General features: G+C 37.6%; 1 protein-coding gene across 2 annotated transcripts in view; it reads right to left on the reverse strand.

Annotated features, from left to right (window-relative positions):
* Positions 1-536: 536 nt before the first annotated feature.
* The window catches only part of cbfb (core-binding factor subunit beta), a 29,160-nt gene continuing 3,413 nt past the window's right edge, over positions 537-26,283 (reverse strand). The window contains exons 2-6 of one of the 2 annotated variants that reach the window (XM_003221590.4): positions 23,016-23,102; positions 21,011-21,127; positions 13,919-14,035; positions 10,751-10,846; positions 537-3,889 (exon numbers count right to left, since the gene is read on the reverse strand). In XM_003221590.4, the coding sequence (XP_003221638.1) occupies positions 3,821-3,889; positions 10,751-10,846; positions 13,919-14,035; positions 21,011-21,127; positions 23,016-23,102 (486 nt within the window). In that variant the 3' untranslated portion in view covers positions 537-3,820. Of the gene's footprint in view, positions 3,890-10,719; positions 10,847-13,918; positions 14,036-21,010; positions 21,128-23,015; positions 23,103-26,283 lie in introns of both variants that reach the window. The other variant, XM_008111740.3, reaches the window with a different exon arrangement.

Raw genomic sequence — 26,283 nt, forward strand, 5'->3', positions numbered from 1 at the left:
AGTGGTGGTGGTGGTAATAATAATAATAATAATAATAATAATAATAATAATAATAATGTTGCCATACCAGGTGACAGTTGGATTGATGAAAAAGAACAGGAAAAACTCAGCCGCTATCAGGACCTCAAGATCGAACTTCAAAGACTCTGGCAGAAACCAGTACAGGTGGTCCCGGTGGTAATTGGCACACTGGGTGCCATGCCAAAAGATTTCAGCAGGCATTTGGAAACAATAGACATTGACAAAATTACGATCTCTCAACTACAAAAGGCCACCTGACTGGGAACTGCACGCATCATCCGAAAATACATCACACAGTCCTAAACACTTGGGAAGTGTTCGACTTGTGATTTTGTGATACGAAATCCAGCATGTCTATCTTGTTTGCTGTCATACTATGTCATTGTGTCAATAATAATAATAATAATAATAATATCATCCACCAAAAGGCTTTGAAGCCTTTGCCGAAAGGCCTTTCATCCCAAAACATATTTCAGTATTGACCAGTAGTACTTGGAAAGGAATTTACAACCATGTTGTTTCACTACACAGAAGTTTATTGTGAACGTAAGAATAACATAACAGGAAGAAGGATAGCAAAAGCAATCTTGAAGCTTAAGGCAACTCTTAAAAGAGACAAGTCAAAAGATGATGCAACTTCTGTTTAAATAGAAAATATGAAAAAAAAATCAAATCGCATCAATAACTTAACGTTGAAGTTTCACAGGTCTGCACTAACTCGCAGAGGGTTAGGGCTATTGATCTTAACGCCAGCATTAAGACAAAGCGGTCTTGTTCAGGCAATCCAATTGTAAGGATGACATACCAAAGATCCTTCTTGCTTCTGAATACGGCCATTATGTTCTTCCCTTAGCCATGCTGAGCAGTCAAATTAGGATAATCCAAATTGACTACCGTTCCAATTTCATTTGATCTGGCAAACAATAGTTATCCATTCACACAAGTTGGATTCCTAAACCCAAAGTCTGAAGCGAGTAATGGTGATTACAGGCTTCTAGTTTGCTCCCAGCTTGAAAGGAAAAGTGAAGTGACTGCATGTTTATTAAACCAAGAGATGACTATACCTGAATCCAGCCATTAAGTTGCACAGTTCAAGTGAAGAAGAAGAAAAATCTTGCACGCAGACAGCAACACTTTGGACGCAAAGGTATAATCTGTTCACTCATGCTTTTGAAACAGTAGCTGAATCAATCAGATAAAACCGTACTTAATTGAGAATACAAGGGTAGGAATCAGAAAAGCACTTATTCTGGAGATTTTGTTCCCTAGAGTACCTTGTTTTTGAACCATCATCGCCTGCAAAGAGACACGACACACACAAAATGATGAAGTTAACAAAACGAAATGCGACAAAGACACGGATCTGAGTATTGTATCTAACAAAGAAGATAAAGAGTTGTCATATGAATGGACATTTCAGTTTCAAAGTATTCGCAACCGTTTCGGCTAATAAAAAGAGTGCTTCCTACTCACACCGGCATGCGTAAAAACATTTCTGGGAGTGGGAACACAAAATACACAGAGAAACACCTTCCATTTTTAAGTGGAAACTGAAATTCATAAAATAAAGCTAAGGAAAACGTGTCCCTGCAAAAATGATGAATCCCAGCTCCCAACAGCAAGTATGAACAATTGTGTCAGGGATGCGTTGTTGAAGGCTTTCATGGCCGGAATCACTGGGTTGCTAATAAGTTATCCATGTTGCAGAAGCATTCTTTCCTGACGTTTCGCCTGCATCTGTGGCAGGCATCCTCAGAGGTTGTGTTGGAAACTAGGCAAGTGGGGTTTATATATCTGGGGAACCATGTTTACATATATGTAAAGAGATCGCACTGAGGAGGCGGCAAGCTAGTTTCCTGCTGCTTTAGAGACTGGGACACAATGGAGGAATGGATTCAAATTGCAGGAAAAGAGATTCCATTATAACACTAGGAAGAATGTCCTGAAGGTTAAGAGCTGTTAGGTAGTGGGATATGCTGCCTCAAAGTCCTTTGCAGCTTCCTTCTGTCTCTGGAGGTTTTTAAGCAGAGGCTGTTAGGCCATCAGTCGGGAGTGCTTTGATTGTGTCTTCCTGCATGGAAGAGGGGGTTAAATCTTGGACACCTGAATTGTTTTCCATGGGGCAAGCAATGGAGAAAGAAAGGAAATGTTTTAAAAACAAAGCAAGACACTCTTTGGGACCATGACTATGTTCTTTAGCTTTCAATAACTATCTGGCCGGCTCTGTAGGAATAAATGCTAATCAGAACTATGACTTCATTGAGTGGCTAAAGGCTAGTTTCACAGAACATAAAGAGAAATAGTGCAATTTGCCTACAATCTCCAGTTGCACAAGGGCTGGACTGGTCTTCCTTCAATAGGGAGGGAAGCTGATGACTATGGACAAACCCAGAGCATCTGCTCAATGAATGTGGGGTTATAAACAAAAGTTTACCCACACCTGCCTTAGACTGATATTTGTTCTCCCAAAACAGAATACTATTTGGTTGCTGTGAGTTTTTCGGGCTGTATGGATATGTTCCAGAAGCATTCTCGCCTGATGTTTCTCCCATATCTATGGCAGGCATCCTCAGAGGCTATGAGGTCTGTTAGAAACTTGGTAAGTGAGGTTTATATATCTGTGGAATGTTCAGGGTGGGAGAAAAGCTTTTGTCTGCTGCAAATGTTGCAATTTGCTATCTTGGTTAGCATTGAATAGTCTGGCAGCTTCAAAGCCTGGCTGCTAATCAAGCTCAACAATTGCAATATTCACTCTTGGCTCCAACAAACAAGAGTTCTTTTTCCCACCCTGGACATTACTCCACAGATATATAAACCCCACTTGCCTACTTTCTAATAGATCTCACCTCTGAGGATGCCTGCCATAAATGTGGGTGAAACGTCAGGAGAGAATGCGTCTGGAACATGGTCACACAGCCCAGAAAACTCACAGCAACTCAATGAGTCTGGCCATGAAAGCCTTTGAATACTATTGGACGAAAAATACAGCAAATACTATGGTCAGAGATGCAAGAAAGGATGGAATGAGTTTTCAAAAGCAGATACTTCCATATTACTTCACCTCATTTACATTCCTGAACAAAGAAAGGGGCATATTTTAACCAGAATAAAGTTCAAATATCTCAATTTGCATCTCCACTCAAGTGACAGTACCTAAAAACACTTAAAGCAGCAATTTTAACATGATTGTATGGAAAGTATTTCTCTAACTTGGCAATACTGTGCGACTTGATTTTTTCTTAGGAGGCACAATGCAGAAAAGGATAAAATGTCTTGCAAGTTAAGAGCAAAAAAAGTGCAAAAGACTGTAAAGAACGCATGTCTAAAAGCAGGAACACTATGAACAAAGAAATAAAAAATAAATCCAAAATCCCATATAAAAATTAGTTTAGAAAGTTTTGGTTTCAAAAATGTCACTCACACACACACACACACTCACACACACACACCCCTTTAATCTGCAACGTTTCGATCTAGTCTGAAATGAGCAAGTATTACCAGTCGAGGAACTTTTTCCTTAATATATATATAGCTGCATAAATTCTTTCTTCACTAAAATAGTGCCAACAAAATAAGCTTGCATAGAAAAACAAGAATCTCAAATTCCCACTGGTGACATGCTTAAGGAACCAAAACATAGGTAATGCAACATCAACATAGTGCAAACCATGGCAGGAGGTGATAGATCGGCTGCCGCAGGTTGGGGAATCGATGATAGTATATACCCAGTTATCACAGTTTCTGGTCTTGTTAATTCCGTCATTTGCCAAGTGGAAAAAGCATGGCTGTGTCATGTCTCTTAGCGTAGCTTGAGATCATCGCCGCTTCCCAGGTTTGAGCCAGGACTAGGGTCTTGTTGCCTTCTTGCCTGAATTAACACAGGAAAAGATATAGGGATAAAAAGGATGGGGTTGACATGTCTAGAACAGAAGCAAGACAAAAGCAAGACAAAAAGAACATTTCTAATGACATCCAAACCCCAAATTTAGAGATACTGTAGCTGACAATCCTGGCCCATTTTTAAAGTCTTATATACAATATAAAATGGGTTGATGTGAGTTGTCAGGGCTGTATAGCCATGTTCCAGAAGCATTATTTCCTAACGTTTCAGCTACATCTATGGCAGGTATCCTCAACGGTTGTGAGATCTGTTGGAAACTAGTGAAGTAAAGTTTTTATATCTGCGAAATGCCCAGGGTGGGAGAAAGAACTCTTGTATGTTGGAGGCAAGTGTGAATGTTGCAATTAATCACCTTTATTAGCACTGAAAAGCCTTGCAGCTTCAAAGCCTGGCTACTTCCTGCCTGGGGGAGTCCGTTGTTGCATGGTGTGAACTACCCCTGATTGTTTTCTGTCTGGAATTCCCGTTTTCTGAGTGTTGTTCTTTATTTACTCTCCTGACTTCAGAGGTTTTTTTTAATACTGGTAGCCAGATTTTGTTCGTTTTCATGGTTTCCTCCTTTCTATTGATATTGCCCACATGCTTGTGGACAGTTAACACCTCCCAGGCAGGAAGCTGCAAGGCCATTCAATGCTAATCATGGTGGCCAATTGCAAAAGGGCAAGAGTTCTTTTCTCCTACCCTGGACATTATTCTACAGATATATAAACCCCACTTGCCTAGTTTCCAACAGATCTCACAACCTCTGAGGATGTCTGCCATAGATGTGGGTGAAATATCAGGAGAGAATGCTTCTCGAACTATTCACAAAGCTGTTTTGCTGTATTGGAGAGATGCTTAAAAAACCAGTTCAAACAAATAAATTATGGGAAACAAATTATTTTAATACAGTGAACCAGATACCTTTTTGACTTCACTTACTGCCACTATTGCCTGAATATGTTGGAATTTGTTTCTATTGAAGACGATGGACATTATATCCAAGATCTTCTATATGGTGGACACAACTCTATGACATTCCCTTCTTAACAGATGCATACATGACCTTATTGAGGCTTGCTTTTAAAATAATTTTAATAAGTCACCTGCTCTCTTTGGCTTTTTTGTTGTGATATTTCAGAATACTCTGATATTACCACATTGTACCTGGTTTTATTTAAAATTCTTTATGTCAATTTTTTATTCATATGTATTTCCATTGTTTTATATTATATAAATAGAAGATTATGCTCTTGAAAGGTAGCTCACAAATGGATTAAATCTGCAAACAACCCAAATGCATTTGGCAAGAATCAGCACAACGTGGCAGATGCCATTCGTCAGCATGTGGTCCATTACAAAAATGCCACCTAATGCCCATAACAACGTGTTGTGCTTGCACAGAATCAATGCCTCATGCTCTACAGAGAACCACCTCTTTTGCAAGTCAAGCAATACTGTAATAGATGCTCCTCTTTCTGTCAATGCAGGTTAGAAAGGGGCTGAGTAACAGCAAGATGCTAACTGACAGTGATCAATAGTAATTATATATTTATAGCATCTCTACCGGCCTATGAAACCACTCTTTTTCAACTGAAAGCACCTTTTTCCTAATGGAGGAAGCTAGGATTTCTGCGACAGATACACAGAGATGCAATGTGAGGGGATTCTGATTCAGGTTGTCAAGAAACGGACGTTTCATATTACTTTTTGGAAAGGCCATCAACATGATTGAAGTGGCCATTTCAGCATCTTAGAACATGCATATAATTTCTTTCCTGGTATTTACACCTGAAATGGCTTTCTCTCTCCTCCGCCCTTTTACCCTCCAGGCTATACAACTTAAAAGCCTGCTCTTTTCCTCTAGCTATTGCTCCAACAGCCATTTCGAGTCCTATTTCTTCAATTAAGAACTGAAATTACAGAAGCACGGGCAATGTTTTTGGAACATTCATGTGAGGCACATTTATGGCCTTCCAACCACATGGAACACCATTTTTCTCCGAGTTCCCATTATGTGGAAGTAGCTGTGGTGAGACAGAGCTACTACAAAATTACTGGCAAGCACCCTGGCAATCTTTTGTCTGTGACATCAGTGCATCTAATTCACTGTCTTTTTGATGTTCTTGTCTGGATCATTTTGCTATATCCTAGTTACTACAGTACGGACAAACATGAAGAATAACATCTAAATCTTTACTGTTTTTGAAATGCAAACCTTTGGCTGAAGATTGAACTTGGGTTTAGGGACCATATATTAGGGATTTCTGTAGCAGCACAGCAAAGCAGCAGAATGTAATGCTACTTGCAGAAAAATATAAGTTTTGATTTTACAATCAATTGGCATCATTTAATTTCCGTCTGGATCTGCAGACTGTATCTGGTATCCATTTCTGTGTCTGTGAGATTAGGATTGTTGGTGGGCGGTTGTTAGTGAGCTATACAACCTCACTGTTCTTTTAGCAGGGAGTGTATACGGGTCTCATTCTTAGTGGCGCGAAAATCAAAGCTGGTTTATCTATGGCAATTTATGATACTTTCAAATTGACAAGACGGGTTTAAATTCCATTATTTTAGACTTTAAAATTGAGCGTCTTGCCTTGGGATCTGATTTACGCTGAGATTAATGTGTTAGTATGAGTTGTAAAACAATGTACCGTATATACTTGAAGATAAGCTGTGTTTTTTGAGCTGAAAAAGTCTCTCTGGGTTTATAATGGGGTCAAGCCAGGCAGCTGAGCTTGGAGGCCATTGCTTGCAATATATTTCTCTCTCCTCTTTCCCTCCCTGAACAGCGTGTTTTCTTTTTCAAAGCCTTGCTCACTCTTAACCAAGGGAATGTTTTGAAATGGGAAAGGAAAAGAAGAGAAGCCCTTGCAAGTCAGGAAGAAGAAAATATATATATCCATTAATCTTATAAAAGCATTTTCTCCTGAAGTAATTGTTAATCTCTCCTACAGATATATAGTCATTTCCCTCTGCAAGCCTTTGCAATCCCTATGTACCTATATATCTGTATCTATCTATATATATTAATTTTATATATCAATTTTGCCCTGATATGTTTGCAGGTCTTTGCAAATCCTACATACATACAAACATCTAGAGATTTCAATGTATCTGTATATCTGTATCTATATGTATACATTATTTTTATATATGAATTTTCCTCTCACAAGTTTACAAGCCCCTGCCAATCCTATATAGATATAATTATATATACTGAGAGAGATGTCTAGATATATATGAATATAGATATATGGGGCTTGCAAATATTACAGAGGGGAAATGCACACACAAATATAAATATAGACATGTCTAGACAGATATGAATATATACAGGGCTTGCAAATATTGCAGAAGGGAAATACACATAGAGGGGGAGGATTTGCAAACATTTCAGGGGAAATGCATGTGTGAAATTACTATATATAATTGTAGATGGATATCTAGCTCTACACTGTTTATATAAGCATTGAATGTTTGCCTGTTACTATGTTGGAAGCCGGCCTGAGTCTCCATGGGGAGATAGGGCGGGATACAAATGAAGTTTTTATTATTATTATTATCATCATATGTTATTGTTAATACCATATTGTTTTTGTTGATCCTACCTTTCCATTTACAGAGCTAGTTTACTGCTTTTCTTTAAAATACAGCAAATATTCAAAAACATTTAACCTACCGATGCCTCAATTAATGTAATTTTATTGGTATCTATTTTTATTTGGAAATTTACCAGTAGCTGCTGCATTTCCCACCCTCGGCTTATACTCGAGCCAGTAAGTTTTTCAGTTTTTTTGTGGTAAAATTATGTGCCTCGGCTTATATTCAGGTCAGCTTACACTCAAATATATATTGTACATTTTTAAAAAACTAACAACTATCTACATATTAGCTTTTTGTTGTGAAAGCAATTATGACTCTAAAGCAGACTTCAACAGTGCAGCCTTCAAAGCAGGAAGAGACATTTGGCTACCCAGACTAAAACGAAATCTCTCAGATGACCCTTTCCAGATGTTGCCCCATTGGGTGCAACATCCATCCCTTCTATAGACAGCTACATCCTAATTCTGGCTACAGTAGCACCCGATCCTCTTTCCTCTAAATTTTCAGCTGTCCTTTGATTTAGTAATTGTTCTCTTGTGTTCCAACCATTCAACTCTAATTGCCTCATTCATCCTTATATTTTCTATATGCCATGCTGTATTTCTTACAAATTCTTATTTGCTTTGCTGCTGCTGGGTCTGCATGTATATGCCTTCAATTTGCCTGCTGTCTTATGGCGATCCATGTCTTAGGTTTTGTTAGCCAAGGATTACTCAGAGGTAGTTTTGCCAGTTCCTTCCAGTGAAATATTCTGATTCTGGGTGGTTCTGTATTTGTTGTCCTGATTTTAGAGTTTTTTAATAAAATATTGGGAGCCAGATTTTGTTCATTTTCATGGTTTCCTAATTACCCCATTCATAAATAAAGAAATCGCCCCATTCAGTAAATAACGAACAACACCCAGATGACAGAAGAATTCCAGATAGAAAACAATCAGGGCCAGCTAACACCTCCCAACAAAGGATGCCCCCAGGCAGGAAGCTTCTGGAACATGGCCATACAGCCCGGAAAACTCACAGCAACCCAATGTGTTTTTATCTCCTTTCCATATGCTATTTATATTTCTGGTTTTGCATGTGTTTTATCCCCTTTGAAGTAAACATATGCTAGTCTTATGTTCATTAATATCCTGCTTTGTAGAAAAGCTACTTATTTCAACTTGGTCTTGCTTTACAACTCATTTTATTTGTGAAATTTTTAACTTGTAAAAAGCACAATCTGATTTTTTAACAGCAGTGACATTATCATTGCAGTTACCATACTTCTGGCCTACTTTGTTCCCTTATACTTATCCCTTAACTCTGATAAAAACCGAGAGTATGAATACTGAGAATAAACTGTAAGTAAATGCTTTCTGTAAGGGGTTTTTATACCAATGCATGATCTACGAGCTTCTGAGAGTTTAAAAAAGCTGCACAGTTGTATTATGAAATAAAGGAACATCTCTTCTAGGCAAGACGTTATATAAATAAAGAATAAATTCTGTGATCATTTTCATATGCTGCAAAGCTTTGGCTGAATGTTTCCAAAGAGCTGGCGCCTCTTTTTGGATTGGGGCAGACCAAGTATTGCAAGGGTTTCTCCCTTTTTATTTGAGCTCAAATGTGGTATCTATTAAAGTGATTTAAGCTATGCATGTTTTCAAAAAAAGTTTTATGCCGACTTTGCAGAAACAAGGTATAAATTTCTAACAATGAAACTTTCAGTCGCCATCACCCCAGCCTTCAAGCATATGAGTGTGATGACTGTGTGCTGCAAAATGTAAGAGGCTTTTTTTGTTCAGTTCAACACAACAATATGTTCAATATCTTTTTTCTATGAAAACAGAACTGAAACTGAAATTAGATATAGTTCCCTCTTCATATATTTCACAGTCAACATTAGTTTTAAAAATAGACAAAATAACGAATGGAGAGACGGGAAAATAAATATTGGCTGAGTCTGCAAGTATTACCATCACTTTGTTGATTACACAAGATTTTGTGTTGTCGAAGGGTTTCAAGGCAATCACTGGGTTGCTATGAATTTTCTGGGCTGTCTGGCCATGTTCCAGAAGCATTCTCTCCTGACGTTTCACCCACATCTATGGCAGACATCCTCAGAGGTTGTGAAATCTGTTGGAAACTAGGTAACCTGGACATGGCCTGTTATTTCAGAACACAGAAATGCTGGACCACTCTGACAACTACCATGTCAGACTACACTGAGAAGCCACTGAAATCCACAAGCATGTGGACAATTTCAACAGAAAGGAGGAAACCATGAAAATGAACAAAATCTGGCCACCAGTATTAAATAATTCTAAAATCAGGACAGTAAATAAAAAACAACACTCAGAAAACAGGGGAATTCCAGAGAAGACACAATCAGAGCCAGCTAACACCTCCCAACAAAGGATGCCCCAGGAAGGAAGGAGCCAAGCTTTGAAGCTGCAAGGCTATTCAATGCTAATAAGATAATCAACTGCTACATTCACACTTGCTCCCACCCTGGACATTCCACAGATATATAAATCCCACTTGCCTAGTTTCCAACAAACCTCACAACCTCTGAAGATGCCTGTCATAAATGTGGGTGAAACGCCAGGAGAGAATGCTTCTGGAACATGGCCAGTCTGGAAAACTCACAGCAACCCTGTCTTGAAGATGTTTTAATGGCACATCTGTCCCTTCTGTTTCTGACCTAATAATACCTTTTCACCCAGAAAATTCACAGTAACCCACACAAGATTATGTCTCCGGAATATTACAGCCAGCATTGGCTACTCTATCACAACTGCTTCAACTAATAATAAAAGACTAGTGTTCTAAAACATAGCCAATTATGATAAAAATTAGCTTTCTTACTAAATAATGTATAACACACTTAAGTGCATAAATCTACCATCTGTAGCTACTGATGTAGAAGACAGTGACATAGGGCATTGTGACTAAATTATGCCTGAGTGGACAGCAAAAGGTAATGATGTTAGATTGAATCAAGTTAAATTGAAATATCTAATTGGATTAGGAACCACTGGATCAGCAACTCCCTATTACAATATTGAATTAGTAGGGAACAAAACTGAATTATTAATGTATTCACGTGGCACTTTTAATTCAAACAGGAATTATTTTAAACTGTAACATTCAGATAAAACATCAGATTTAAACAACATGCTTTAGACATTGAGATATTGAAAAAAATCTAGATTTTGATAGAGTACTAACCAGTAACTGACAGCAGCTGTGAAACTCTCACCTCCATTTCCTCCCGATGAGACCTGTCTCTGTCTTCGAATTCACGAGTTCTTCTTCGTGCTTCTTCAAAGGCCTGTTGTGCCAGTGCGTCTTCCTGCTATCGAGCAGAAGCACAACGTCAGGCAAGAAGCAGCTTTATTTTCCATTTGTATCACACAGTAGTTGCTTGATGCAACCATATTTATTGACTGGATTTATATCGCTATGTAGCACGATTTTTGTGTGTGGGTTATAAATGCCATTTCCTAATTGGCTCTATCATAAAAACAAGGAACAAGTTTATTAAACTACAAAAACGTTGTTGTTGTGGTCTGCACAAAAGGTTAGAAATGGCATATGAAAGGTTAAAAATGGCATCCACAAAAACTAAGTTTCTGGAGTATAACAACTACTTTCAAAATAAATAAGTAAATAAATTTTATTGATTAGCCCTGAGGCCATAGCAGCATACGAAACCAAACAACAAAGTTTGGGTCAACTTAATCAAATTTTATGTAATAAGTTAAAGTAAAGTGCTGCACAATTAAAGAGGAACTAACACTTTTTAAATCAGGAACATTTTTTTTCAAATTTTGTCACATATTGTATTCCAGAAAATGGAACTCAAAGTGGCTCTAGCTTTGGATAAAGGCATGTGTGTGTGTGTGTGTGTGTGTGTGTGTGTGTGTGTGTATAGTATTTCGTGTTAGTGTATCAATGTAAAATAGACAATTTTCTGTATATTGTATAACATAATTCTTGTTTATTACATAATATGGCCATAGCATTTGCAACAACCACATGTGGATTCTATGGAAGTCCTGTCTTTCTTAGCTTGCAGACAAATTTTGGATAGGGTATCTATCCAAACTTGTGCAGTCATGCTCAGGACCACCCCTTCTCTCCCTATAAATATCTATATTACTTATCCGACAATGACATATTGCAAATGTCAATATATTGTTGGGCTAAGGGATAGCAACACCACATTTAAATCTCGAATATCAGCATAATTTGTTTCGAATGTGAAATGCACTAATAAACAGTACAAATGGGGCAAGTCTAGAAATGCTATCCCAAGTTGTATATTATTTCCAAATAAACTACCATTTCTGCAGAACTGACTTCCTATTGTGCACTAAATATAAGCAACAGTGGTTCTTGAAATCCAGGATGAAAAAGTTTTAAATATTAGTATATTAGGAAAATTTCTCATGCCTTTCTGTGAAATCCAGAGAATAAAATCTGAGGTTAGCATTAAAATATGAGTATCATCCACCATAAGGTTTTCAGAAGATTAATTCCTAAAAGTTTATAAGAAGCCAGTTTCTCAGTTGAGTGGCTTATACTGAGCAAATACAAAAAATGTCATTTTGGTTTCAAAAGGAACCAGAAAAATTCCACTTGGGTACAGAATATTTTCTGTACAAAGTGTGATTCTGCTGGAACCTATTGCAACAAGAACATAATCTTTTTTGTTTGGTTTGGTCACTCTTTTTCTTACTTTTATTTTGATGAAATCCTTCAAGCTCCAAAAGTCAAAAGTGCAAAACACTAGCTCTAATGTGATGGTATCTTTTTAACAGCTGGGCTTTCCTAACAAGTTCAGGCACAAAAGAAGTCCTCTTCCATAGAAGCCAGATACCTTTTAATACACGAAGTACATTGAATTTTAAATAAAATGTCTGAAGTGAGAGAATGTCAAATTGCCTTTTTTGCCTTGGGCACTTCCTATACCTTGCAGCTATTTTGTGAATTGATGTGAAAGAGTTCCCCCTGTGGCCTTGCTTAGTTTAATACAAACATCTGTCAATCTATAAACACCAACTAAGTCCTCAGCAATATGCACTGAAGGGCAATAGACAAATCTGCCTTATGAAGATGTCCTTTTAAGTAGAAAATCAGGGTCTCCTTGGCATTTTTTGTATGGGTATATAAAATATATCTTATGGGAGGGGAAAGAAGCAGAAAATTAATTTCTTAACGTAAGGAAAAAAAAAGACACAGATGCTCATAAAGCCATGAGCAAATAAACAAGCAATCTTTGATCCTATTTTAAAAGATTAATTAATAATGTAACTGTTGGGATCTTATTTATGCCAACTTTATGTATATCAGACATATTTTAAGCAAAGTACAGGCAGTCCCAGGGTCACAAACATCCAACTTGCATACAACTCTTTGTTACAAACAGGGGTGAGACAACAAGAAGTGAGTGGAAATCTACCCCTATGTTCACCTGCTTCCCGTGGACAGACTTGTGCCAAACAGGACAGGCATACTCAGCAGCTGAGTAAGTCAGGTCAGGGCTGATGTTCAGATTAATTTTGGGTCTGCACCCCATGCGTAGCCAGTAAGTTTCTGCAGGATGTTATTGCATGCAGCTACTTTGTGCTTGTTGTTTGTGCAGTGTTTCCTAAGTGTTAGTGTTTGATCTAAGGTGACACCAAGATATTTAGGATGGAAACAGTGTTTGAATTTTTGGCCTTCCCAGATAACTTTCAATTTCTTGTTGGCTTCATGGTTATGTAGGTGGAAAGCACATACTTGTATCTTGGCAGAGTTAGGCTTCAGGTGGTTATCTTTGTAGTAGCTGGAGAGATCTTTCAGGGCATTAGGAAGTTGGGAGACATGGAAAGAGCCTCCTCGAAGACTGAGTAAATACAGTCGGGCATTCTCTGGGCAATGTTTCTTGTAAATGGCTAATCTTTCCAACCCAAAAACATTGCTTTTAAACATTTTAAAATTATCAGTTAGTAATTTATTGCTTTTAGACATCAACACTAACTGGCCACTGCAAGGATCTGAAAGACCTGTATCATCCACCTTTGAAAATTTTGGATTGCGGGCATAACTCGCATCTTTCGGGATCCTATTACATTCCACCCCATAGCAAAGCCAAAATCTGATGAGAGGAGCCATGAGAGAGACAGGTAAACATCATCATCATCATCATCACAAAGACAAAATACAAGCCCCAGTAAATACAAACAAATAAGAAATGCATAAAAACATAAGAAAGATCTTGGCACTATCTACTGTCTTCTTTTTTTAATGAATAAAGACAGGTGTTGTCTGTGTTTACAGTTACTTTTTCCAGGATCTCTCTGCTCCTGCCTTATAAAGCACATACTATGTACAACTTCAGAATCTAATACACAAATAAGATCTACATTTAAAAGTGCCTTACCTGTGCTCGTTCTTCATCAAATTCTAAGCAGCCCATGCCATCCAATCTTTGGAGATCTATCCAGCCTTTCCAGATAACACAAACACCATTAAGAATCATAGGTGCTTTTAAGTAAACCTGAAATAAGAGAATGCATACACTGTTTATGCAGATTACATACCTCTTATAACAACTGGAAAGTAAATTGTTAGCACTTCATATCTACAGAGCAACAGCTAATCTCTCAGACCTTAGAACCTCACCTCTGAGGATGCCTGACATAGATGAAGGCGAAATGTCAGGAAAAGAAGCTTTTGGAACATGGTCATACAGCCTGGAAAACTCACAGCAACCCAGTAATTACGGCCATGAAAGCCTTCGACAACACATTCTATATATTGAATTTAAGGCACTCATGTCTTGAGAGTTTTAATTTTAAAGAATACAATGAGTTTATTAAAACTGTTCTGATGCTATTTATCAAAAGAATTTACACCTCTTAGAACTTGCAAGAAAAAGAATAAAAGACCTGGCCAAATACATACATAAGTAGAGCCAAAACAAACAAGCACAGAACAGTAGCAGCACCATGTTTCACAGCCCCAAATGTTGAGAACAAGTTGTGAGTTGCTGTCATGTCAGCTTTGATTTACGTGAATGTTTTGAAAAAAAGATGTCCGAAGTCATCCTGTTATAAACAGCCCTACGCAGGTCTTGCAAACTGAGAGTCAAGGTTTTTTTGAGCGAGTCTATGTACATATCAGAGGCTAGACAGGCATCTAAAACTCCCATTCAGAACAGGAAGTTTGATTAAACAATGACTGCTTTTGTTATAGCAACCAAACAGAAAATGAAGCTTCTCCACAGTAGTTTGAAAGTTGTTGGCATCTAATATCTTTTAAATTCATGATTTTACAAGTTTGTGGTTTATTTCATGTAATGTTTAAAAATGCATTTAGGCTGAACACCATTTTTTCTGATTTAACTTGACAATATTGCTGGAAACCTGAATACTAATAAGTGGGCTTTGGAATCCGATATTTTTACCTTACAATTGAAATGCCTTCCAGTAATGCAAGTACATGCATTCAACACTTGCAATCCCTTGATTTGCCTTTCCCCCCACAAAAACATCCTTTTAAATTATATTACTGCAATTTCCTTTCTGTCAGAGAGAGAAGTAGAGGGGCATATTTTAGAAGAAACTGTCTGTTTTTGTTGAAGCCGTTTGACCACATTTCCTTTTTTTAAGATAAAAATTGTTTCCTTTCTGTTTCTAAGCTTATTTTTGGTTTATAGCTGTCACAAAGCACACTAGGCCAGTTTAATCTTTTCAAAGTAAACCACCTATCAAATAAAGTTAACTGAAAAGACATCCTAGTCAATAAATGTCACTTTGCAATAAGTGCTGCCAAAGGTAATAGCACTGGCCATTCTAAGGTGGCAGGAAGTCTCATGAGAACTAGTCCACAGAAAGTGTTTTGTTAGCACAGCTTCAGTCACAACAAGTTTGTTTAAAGTTAACATTTAAATGTAACATTTCAAATTTGGTTTGCTTTACTCATATCAGATACAAAATGAAACAAATAATTTTTTCCATCCTAAAAAAGAGAGAATACATTGTAAATGCTAATACTACATACTGAAAACAAGAGACAAATGTTGGAGTCAGCAGACTGCTTTTGGTTATTACTAAAGGTTATACTCAGAAAAAAAAATTCTGGGCTACTGTGAGCTTTCCAGGCTGAATGGCCATGTCTCAGAAGCATTCTCTCCTGACATTTCACCCACATCTGTGACAGGCATCCTCAGAGGTTTTGAGGTCTGTTGGAAACTAGGTACAGTAATTTGGGTTTATATATCTCCAGGGTGGGAGAAAGAACTCTTGTCTGTTAGAGGCATGAATGTTGCAGTTGGTCAGGTTGATTAACACTGAATAACCTTGCAGCTTCAAAGCCTGGCTGCTGCCTGCCCAGGAGCATCTTTTGTTGGAAGGTGATTAGCTGGCCCTGATTGTTTCTTTGTTTCCTGAATATTATTCTTTATTTATTGTCCTGATTTTAGAGGGTTTTTTTAAAAAATACTGGTAGCCAGATATTATTCATTTTCATGGTTTCTTCCTTTCTAGCTACTGTACCAATATTTTAAAAATCCAGCCATGAAAGCCATCAATAACACGTTTTTTCTCTTTGCTATGCATATGCTTTTATGCATAAGTTTCCATCTAAGTAAGAGGAAAACAGAAATAGGCACAATATTAGGTCTATTTGTAGATTATAATGGAGAATACAGAGATTAAGGAGATCTTTTGTAAGGTGAACCCAGCTATTACCTTACTCCTGTGTTACTTAGCAGCTTAAATGAGCACATAAAAAAGAAGGGGTGCTTCTTTCTCTTTCCAGGTAGAAAGGATTTTGCCTGTACAGGGCCTAGGATGGGCTATACTTTCCAATTTGCATTTGGAATGCTATGGTTCAAAGTCACAGTTCCTGTTAAAAGAGTTGACTCATTTCAGAGTGTTCATCTCTGTAAGGCCTAAAGCTAGTTTGGCTCTTTGAAGCAATTTCAAAACATGACAGAAATAACCATTTCACCCAACTTGGTATCATAAATCATAAACCATAAAACTTCTTAAATGTTAGAGCCAGTGTGGTGTAGAAGTTTGGGTGTGGAATTCTGGAGACCAAGATTCAAATCCCCACTCAACCATGGAAACTTACAGGATGACCTTGGGCAAAGTCTTTTAAAATTGTAACAAGACTTTATGGTCACTCTGTACTTTCAATTTGTTTTATTTCTGCATACAGCATTTTAGTCCAAAAGCTTACATCACCATACAGTGTACAGAAAGGTACTGACAACATCGTATTTCATCCCCACATGTCAAAGCCAACACAAAAGCTTTTCTCTTTTCTAGGACAACGGAATCATTTCTAACTCAAGAGACTGCATACAGTTCACCAGTCTACACCCATTAGTTAGTGAGTCAGCACACCAACAGTCACCAAGGGGAAATGGAAACGCGAGAACACTGCACTGGAATGTATTTTTAATCATATTCCCAGCAAACATGTCTATCATGCATTCTTGCAGAAGATACTCAGGTGTGAGTCACTGCCTAAGTTGTATCATTTGCAGCTTTCCCTATTCATAAGTACACAGCGAACTGCTTGTTTGCTTGGCAAGCCTAGCAATTATGCTTGAGTGCTGATCCCACCTGCCCCTGAATCATACCAGTCACTAAATGGTTACACTCTCATTACCAATTATATACTTACTAAACATCATTCAGAGCACATAACAGTCCAGAGCAGTTCATTAGAAAGAAAATAAAGAGTGGTTTATTTCCCAGACCAGTGTTGTCTAGGAGTTTTTGACATAGCCAGACATGCTAATGACTGCCTATTTTGATTTATTCAGAGAAAACACTTCCACAACACTTTCAAAAACTGTTGTACTCTCACAACAATAAAAAGCACATTACCGTCTTGTCTTAAACTGTCTGGAAGGCACTGCTAACATCTAACTGCTAGTCCCAACCAGTGTTGCTCCACTGATACCTCCACTTTTGTAATACTTTTCAGAATGTACCAGTTTCCTGAGAAGTTTAACATGTCACATTTAGGAGGGGAAGCCAAAATAAATAAATAAATAAATAAATAAATAATATGAAAAGTTCCTAGACTAAACAAAGCATAACTAAATGTGTAAACTTTAAAAAAAATAAAACATGAAAAGCCTACAATCTATTCTCTTACAATAATATACTGATAACCCAATACTTAAGAGACCTTCTAAGAGAAATTCTGGTGGTGATTTAACTACTGGATAAAACCGGTACTTACAAACTTGAGAGCCCAGGTGATCAAAACAATGAATTCAAATATCTCACTGGAGGAAGATTGACAGATCTAAGACAAAGAACACTTTGATCTTCTATAAAATACTGGATAAAAAAACCAGGTCTGTGCCAAAACTTGGGGGGTATATTCAAACAAGAAATTCTGCACCTCTGAGACACTGGGTCAAGTTAATACTTTCATCTATTACCACCACTTTTGGCCTTTTGGGGCTCCAGGTTATATCTTTGCCATTTAGAGCTATATTTGGTGATGCTCATCTTGACCATCGGTTTCTACTACATGTTGTATGGCCAAGGAATATGTCATTCTGAATGTTTGGCCAATATCTTGAAGCCAAGTCACTGCTTTGTTTTGAAAATATGGACAGGTGAGAATTGTTTGTGAAGAGCAAAATACAGCTAACAGTTTTATAATCACATATTTCATAATTTAAGCTATTAAATAAGAAATGGTGAGCATAGTGAGCATACAGAGAAGCTGGAACAGAAGTTATGTTGTTCTTACAGTGAGAACAAAAGTAACTCAAGGACTCCTGCATGACAAACAAGTATGCAATGCTGCAACTTATTTCCTTCTTCTCTTTTTGCTTTTTGTTGTTCTTCTCTTCCTTTACACCAGTGTTCAATTAGTTCTTCCTTTGGTTCATTCCTATACTTTTTCAATGAGATAGACACCAGTTCCCCAACTAACCTATGTAATTAATACACAGGAATGAGGATCTCAGACCTGATTGCAATTCCTTTAGTGACTGAAAATAACGCAGGAGTCTACAGACTAAAATTAATTAATCCATTGAAAAAGATCATTTAAGACGCATATCCCAAAGGTCTGGTTAGTATTCACTGCTGAGATTTAGGTTAGTATGTTTTACAGTCTCAGGGGTACCATGGATGGACACACACATACTTCTTACAACTACATATTTGTGTGTGCGGATATAGAAGACATGAAAAAGGGCAGCAGAAATATTGAACAGATTTTAGTGCTTTCTGAGTCATTGCAGCAAATGTTTTTAATAGAGAAACTAACTGGGATATGTACTTCATTTCTTAGCTTCTAAAAACGCTATAAACACAAGCACTGTAATTAAAACCCGTTAAAAGGACTTCCTCTAATCTATAAATAGAAGGAATAGCGTAACCCAGTGAGGTGGGGAAGAAGAATGAATAAATAAAAGTCTACAGATGAATTGCAATGTTTTTGCTTAAGCATTTATTCATGGCAAGACCACCATGGTTGCCAACTGGCATTCTGCCACACATCTGGACAACAAACCACACAGGAACAGCCAATGTTCTGCACAGTTCTGGAATAATGTCACTCAAGAGATGACATTTTGACTACTAGAAATAGCAGGCTGAGATTCCTTCTACATTAAAAAAACGGGGAGGTTCACTGAGGACAGCACTAATATTTTAGTATTCAGACTCAAAAAGAAAAGCTATTGAAACAAATAAAATATACAGGTTAACATGAATTTGTAAAGAGAGTTATGCAAGTACATAAACTAATGGATTAAGTGGCTAAACGTTAGCATACACTGGCCTTAAAAATCCATTAATTTGTCTAGCTCCCGAACATCATGAAATACTATATCCACAACTCTGCAAAAATGTAATATATTTCCTATCTTAAATCAGTTCCATACTGCAACTTGTATGATTTCCATGTGTAGAGCTTTTGACATTCCTAAAGGTTACCAAATCTTTTATGAATTAATTCAGCTACCATTTCATCAAGCACAAACAGGGAATTGGTGGATCAGTTTGTCCAGTACTGTGATAGTACGAATGTACATCTATTTTGGCACAAACAGTGTGTCACTAGGAACCATCCTTTTAAAGCACATATTTAGTTTTTTTAAAATAATTGATAAGTTTTGCATGCAATAAAAATCACTATTCTATTTCAGTATTTTCATTTAAACCAACTCTTCCATTCAAGAAACTATCATTAAACCTGAAAAATATGATGCTACTATGTGTTGAGAACTTCCTTGAATAACTGACAAAACTGTCTATCAAATCCCTGGTGGTATCCCACATTTCATAATTTGACTCAACTGATTGACAGCTACATGTATACTAGACTTGTTTACTAGACATCACTACATATATGTGTACTAGACATCACTACCTAAATAGAACGAAAATCAAGATGTCTCCACTTTCCACCAACATGTCTTTATAGTTCAAAGCAGATACTGTGGGTTTTTTCCTGTCTTGATATTCTAGGTTATATGGTTGTGTGGAAAGGCCCCAGGATTAAATGTTGGTTTCTAAGCAAAAACAACCACAAATCTGCAGTGCTATGACTAAAGAAACTAATGCAGGAAGAAAAATGGTTTTTAAAACTGTGGATTGTATGTTGAAAATGTCAAAGCTAAAAGAAACATAGCACGATATTGGGCATATTTATCCACTTTGATGTGAACAGTCAAGTCAATCCCATGATCCATTGGTATGCTGAGACACCCTAAGATTTTCCAGCAAGTGTGGGCTTCTCTACTCATTTCAAGGCTGGAGGCCTTCTCCCTCCTTTAGATTGTCTCCAACATATTGCAGATCTATGCTAAAACATTTGTGCTGTTTAAAATTAACACTACACTATAGATTTATATATATTGTCGAATTTTCATTATAGACATCATACAATTTTAAAGGAATAGCAACAGGTATAAGAAGAGCCATGCTGGATGTGACCAAGAATCTATTTAGTTCAAAATTTTGTTCACAGATGTTGCCAAAAGGACAAGAATGAAACTCTAACATCTCTTTGCAGCATTCCAGAGACTCGCTTACAGAGATGTATTGTCCCTGGGCGCTTCCACATAGCCATATAACCCAGGATATCAAGGCAGAAAATCCCACAATATCTGCTTTGAACTGGGTTATCGGAATCCAAACTGCCATATATTCCACTCCAAGGCAGAAAATGTGGGATTTTATTCAGCTGTATGAAAGGGGCCCCTGATTATGGAGATGATACTTAGCTATCCTGACTAGTAGTTATTTATGGCACCAACTTCCATGAATTTCTTTCACAGTGCATACCAAGATATGCGATTTGAACTGCGCACTGCATAAAAAGTACTTTATTTCATGTGACCTGGATCTCCTCTGAGTGGGCTTCAGTACATGATGTCAAGTCCAGTTGAAATACCCCCACCCCATTTCATATGATCACCTCATATTTTAAATCCCCCTGGGAAATATACCTATAGAGCCACAATCTATATTTTTGTCCTTACCTTGCCTCCCTCTCTTTCAAAGTCAACGTACTCTCGAGTTGGTGTCTGCCGCTGTTCCCCTTGCCAGCTGGCCGGAAAAAACTGGAGAGACAGATTGGTTCCTGTGGCCACAAAAGCCTTTTAGAAAAATCAATACAAACAGGATCAGGGAGCAAGACATTACATAAATTATGCAGGCAGTCATTTATTTTAACATCAGTTTATGTCTTAAAGCCGAGCAGCACAGAGAATACTCAAAGTCAAAAACATGAACTCATCATTTTTCTTAAGTATTAAGTTACAAACATCTGATTTCATTTTGACAACATTTGCCATTAGCTGTCTCAGATACAACATAGAATCAATACTTTATTTAAATTATTTTTACAGATGGTATAATATATTTTATGAATGACTGTAGAATACTATTAAGAAGTCTAATGATACTTCAGTAACTAATTAAATATTTTAAGAGCAATACTTTTCTATTTGATATAATTTCTTAAGGAAGTTGCTGGTTTTGAGTGCAACATGTAAGTATAACAGAAGAGTCCTAGCTCTGCAGTTTTTATAAAAAAGGAAACTTAAGGTTAGAACAATGTTTGTCAATAGGTATTCCACTGAAAAGGAAGACTGTCCACATTAAGCTTTTCTCATCATTAGCAAGAAATGAAACATTGCAAGACACATCACACAAACTCACTAGAGAAACTCTAGAAGTAAGAATGAAAATAAAGGTAGATATTTAAAGTAATCTTTAAATTCAAATGCTGCAGCCTTGGAATTTCAGTTGAAAATTATATAATAGGGCATTTTAAGTGTTAATGCTAAGAATACAGTCTCTCCCTACAATTCCTTTTTAAAAATATATTTTATTTTTTCATAATTCAATATATTTGTTATACATCATTTTTTATAGCAGAATTTGGAGATAGGGAGGTGCCTGCAAATCTGAATAGCACGGGATGACTGGAATCTTTAATAGGAACACTCCCATTCACGGGTGAAGAAACAGCAGGTGCTTGCTTGTAAACTGACTGATAAAATTTCATTTGAGTTGTGAAAACTGCTCTCAGGTGCCCCTGTATTCCAATTACATACCACTGACATTGGTTAAGTTCTATGAAGGCAAGCCAAGGTATCTCAGAGCCAGAATAAGTTGCCAAATATCGCTCAGGAGTTACTACTTGGCAAACTGCATAGTTTCTCAAGCTTTTTTGTGAATAGCATTTGATATCCTTACATTAAGCAACTTATCTATATTACCAAAGATTTTACATTATAATGGATTTTCATCAGGAATGCTGTTAAGTAGTACTTGAGCACAGGTGGGCTGGAGAACTGTTCCTAAAACCTGCAGATTCTAAGTCAAAAATCAGTCAAGCATTATGTGAAAAGAGATATTTGCTCTAAGTCTAAAGTGTATTTTTTCATGTCAGGAGCGACTTGAGAAACTGCAAGTCGTTTCTGGTGTGAGAGAACTGGCCACCTGCAAGGATGTTGCCCAGCGGATGCTCAGATGTTTTATCATCCTGTGAGAGGCTTTTCTCATGTGCCTGAATGGGAAGCTGGAGCTGGCAGACGGGAGCTCACCCTGCTCCCCAGATTTGAACCACTGACCTTTCAGTCAGCAGTTCTGCCGGCACAAGAGTTTAGCCCATTGCGCCACTGGGGGCTCCTGTCTAAAGTGTATGAGCTCAACTAATAATGACAGCATGTTTGCAAGAAGAGATCACCATTGGGTCTTGAAAATATAGCAATTAACTGTAAAAAGTCAAACTTGAATGCCCATGTATCTGAAAAGAAAGCAAATTGGTGGGGAGACCTTTAAGAATTGAAGTTCAGTACAATTATTTCATACTGGCAGAGCAGTATTAAGTGCGTAAATCTTGGAATAGCTTCCTAAGCTTTACTGCACTGACTCCTGTTTGAAGTGGGACTGTGTCTCTAAACTATCCAGAACATAGAGGAAAAGAAGAAACAAGTACATTTTAAAAGAGCAAAAGATGTAAATATATGTACTTACTATCTCAGACCGTCCATCCCGGCAAGCATTCTGAAACCTGGCCTGTCTCTCTTCATGTGGTCTGTCCCTGAAGCCAGTGTATTTTATCTGCAAACAGCACAAGCCAAATCAAAAAGGAAATCCTGTCTGTTTTACAACATCAGGAAAGAGATAAGGACAAGTCTGCAGAGATAATGCAATGAAGTGCACACCAAGTCCTCTATATCTCGGAGAACAAGCACAGACAGTACTCCAAAATAGATGCAACAAAATATCAACATGCCACTACATTACTAAAATTTCAGATAATAAAAACTATCACTTTCCACAATTCAACTTTATCTTGACAACTGGACTAGAAGAGAAAAAGGCAAGGACATTTTATTGTGGTGGGAATAGGAGAAAAAGACCATTACTTATGTAACAAGAGATATGTATTTCATAAGGAACTGGAAAATAGGAATGTACCCATTTAAAAGGGACCCCCCCTCCCAAAAAAGACAAAAATGGCTCTCCAATATAATGAATAGCTTTCGAATTAGAGTTATCTCTCAAAAGTGGCAGACATATACTTGAAGCAACTAGAAAGTAGAGGCTGCAAATCCTATAATTTCTCTGCACTTTATGCATATGGCATGAATTCACATGCCTCTAAAGAGAAAGCTTCATGGTTTCCAACTGCAGCACACAGAAATGCAAACAAAACACACTGTTCAATGCAGAGTCTTCTATTCAATTTTGTGACAGCAAGGCAGGAACAGAGAAACACAAATTAGAATATATGTGTGAACTGCTTCAGTCTAAAAACAGGAAGCCAAATTTCTGTTTTAATATTGCTAGCAGCATGTGAGCCAATAAATGCCAGAAATGGGCTGGACGCTGTAAGCACACAATGAAAAAGAAATAGGAACTGCCACATGTGCGCCATATTCAGGAAACCCCAGGGGAAAACATGTGGCTTTATGGAGGATGGGACATATTCACAAGCAGAAAATTTAAGGTATACCTTCATTTAATGTAGTTTGGCTTCACAAATAATATCACACCGCTCTCAAGTATAGTAGTCAGTCAACATTTGAGTTGATGAACACTGAGCACAAAGCACGGTTTTGTACACTTACGGTAGTACAGTGTAAAATAACAAGTCTTCTTAAGGTAACCCAGCACTCCCCACCCTCATACTCCCCCCCCCTTACTTTCAATTACAACTCCCATCAACCACCATGTGTCCCATGGCCATTGTTGAGGGATCAAGTGAGTGGCTCTTTTTTTGAGTCAAAAGATTACTACTTTAAGTTTATTACTGTCAATGACTAGCTCATAAAAGGATTACTATGATTCTGAAGAAAGTCCTCTCCCCAGAAAAAAATGCACCTTAACATTTGCCCATAGCATTTTGCATATGTGTTTGAAATTTATTTCCTCCACACAGACTAGGCTGGAAAAAAACAAAGATATGAAAACACTAAAATTTACTATTAAAATTCACAGTGAGAGAAAAAAAAGCAATTAGAAAAAATGTAAGGAAAACAGCATTTTTAAATCCAATCCACAGTATCATGGACACTAAACCAGGAACCCTTTAATTGGGAAACTAAAGTCCGAAACATCTGAGAAAAAGTTTGAATTAACCAAGCTATGTCAATATTACTACTAAATTCATATCTAACTGGGATGATTCAATCTGCCATTCGCTTCTGCATACATACATACACAAACACATCTCAAAGTAACAGTTTTACACCATATGCTACCTAACATAAATTTACATTGTAAAGAGAAGGAAAATATTTATCTAAGCACTGATGAATGCAAGTTACCGTAGATAAATCCCATAGTGTTCTCTTTCTGTGTGACCCCTTGAAACTTTGTTTATTTATTTATTTCCATCATTTCTATCCCGCCCTTCTCACCTGCGGGGACTCAGGGCAGCTCACAATCCAGCAGAACTTTACTTTTTATCTCCGCTGTGTCACTACCTTTGGTAGGAGCCGCAGTGTTGCAATGCATTAAACCCTGTGCCGGCTGAACTGCTGACCTGAAGGTTGCTAGTTTGAGTCTACCAGATGGGTTGGGCTCCTGTCGGTCAGCGCTAGCATGTAAAGACATGAGAGAAGCCTCCAAGCAGGATGGTAACACATCCGGGCGTCTCCTGGGCAACATCTCTGTAGACAGCCAATTCTCTCACACCAGAAGCAACTTGCAGTATGCTCGCAAGTCGCATCTGACATGATAAAATAAAACAACAGCTAACTTTGGTAGTATATTTTATTGATTAGCCCATTGGCTGCATCATTTAACACACACTCATACAGCATACAACCCACAGTACAACAAAAGTTAAAATTAACAAGCTGTTAATAAACAACCTGCCTAAAGTCACTACCTTTGGTGAATACAGATATATTAAAAGCGCTTGAGCACACTTACCCTTTTATAATAAACACATAAGCCTGTGCTTTGTGATCAGTGTACTTGGGAGGAATGTGATATTAGCATCTCTAAAGAACAAACGATATATAATGAGGGCATGGTAGATACCCCGACACAATCACAACAGATCTGTAAATCCATCCCTGCCTTTCCCCATCTTAAGCCCTCTTAATCAAGATCTGAGTAAGTGAGGATGGGTTTCCCCTTGCTCTTTCAATGCATGCCTTGGATTGCAAACATCCACTGACCAACTTACACATTGCTACCAAATGTGCTGATTCTATTTTGCCATCGGGTGAGGATTCAATTTAGCGACCCTATGAATTAGAGACCTTAAAGCATGGGCAACAGGGCGCAGACTTTACAACTGTACGGCCCTGGCTTCTTTGATGGGAGTCAAGCCATGTGTTAAGTCAATCGTTCTGTTTTCTGACTGCCTTCCACTTTTATCAAGCATTAAGCTTCTTTTCTCATGAGTCACAATCATCGTGTGTTATGCCCAAAGTTTAAAAAAAAGAGTCTTGCTTTAGCCATTTGGAGGAGAGTTGAAGACTAGATTTGCTCTAAGACCCATTTGCTCTCTTGGACAGCTAACGGTACCAGAAAAGCTCTCAACCTGCACAACATATCAAGGGAATTGATAGGAGAGTTCACTGTCAATCTACATTGTCACAACTAGCCCAGGCTTCCTCTACACAGCTTTCCAATGTGTTTATGGGAGCACTGACACTGTAGAATGAATGCAGTTTGGCTCAACCTGAATGGACATGGACCAATTTCAGCCTGCCAGGTGTTTGTGGACTTCAACTCCCATAATTATTCCTAACAGCCTACCAGCTGTTAGGAATTGTGGGAG

Source organism: Anolis carolinensis, unplaced genomic scaffold, assembly GCF_035594765.1.
Source record: "Anolis carolinensis isolate JA03-04 unplaced genomic scaffold, rAnoCar3.1.pri scaffold_9, whole genome shotgun sequence".
Taxonomy (NCBI): Eukaryota; Metazoa; Chordata; class Lepidosauria; order Squamata; family Dactyloidae; genus Anolis; species Anolis carolinensis.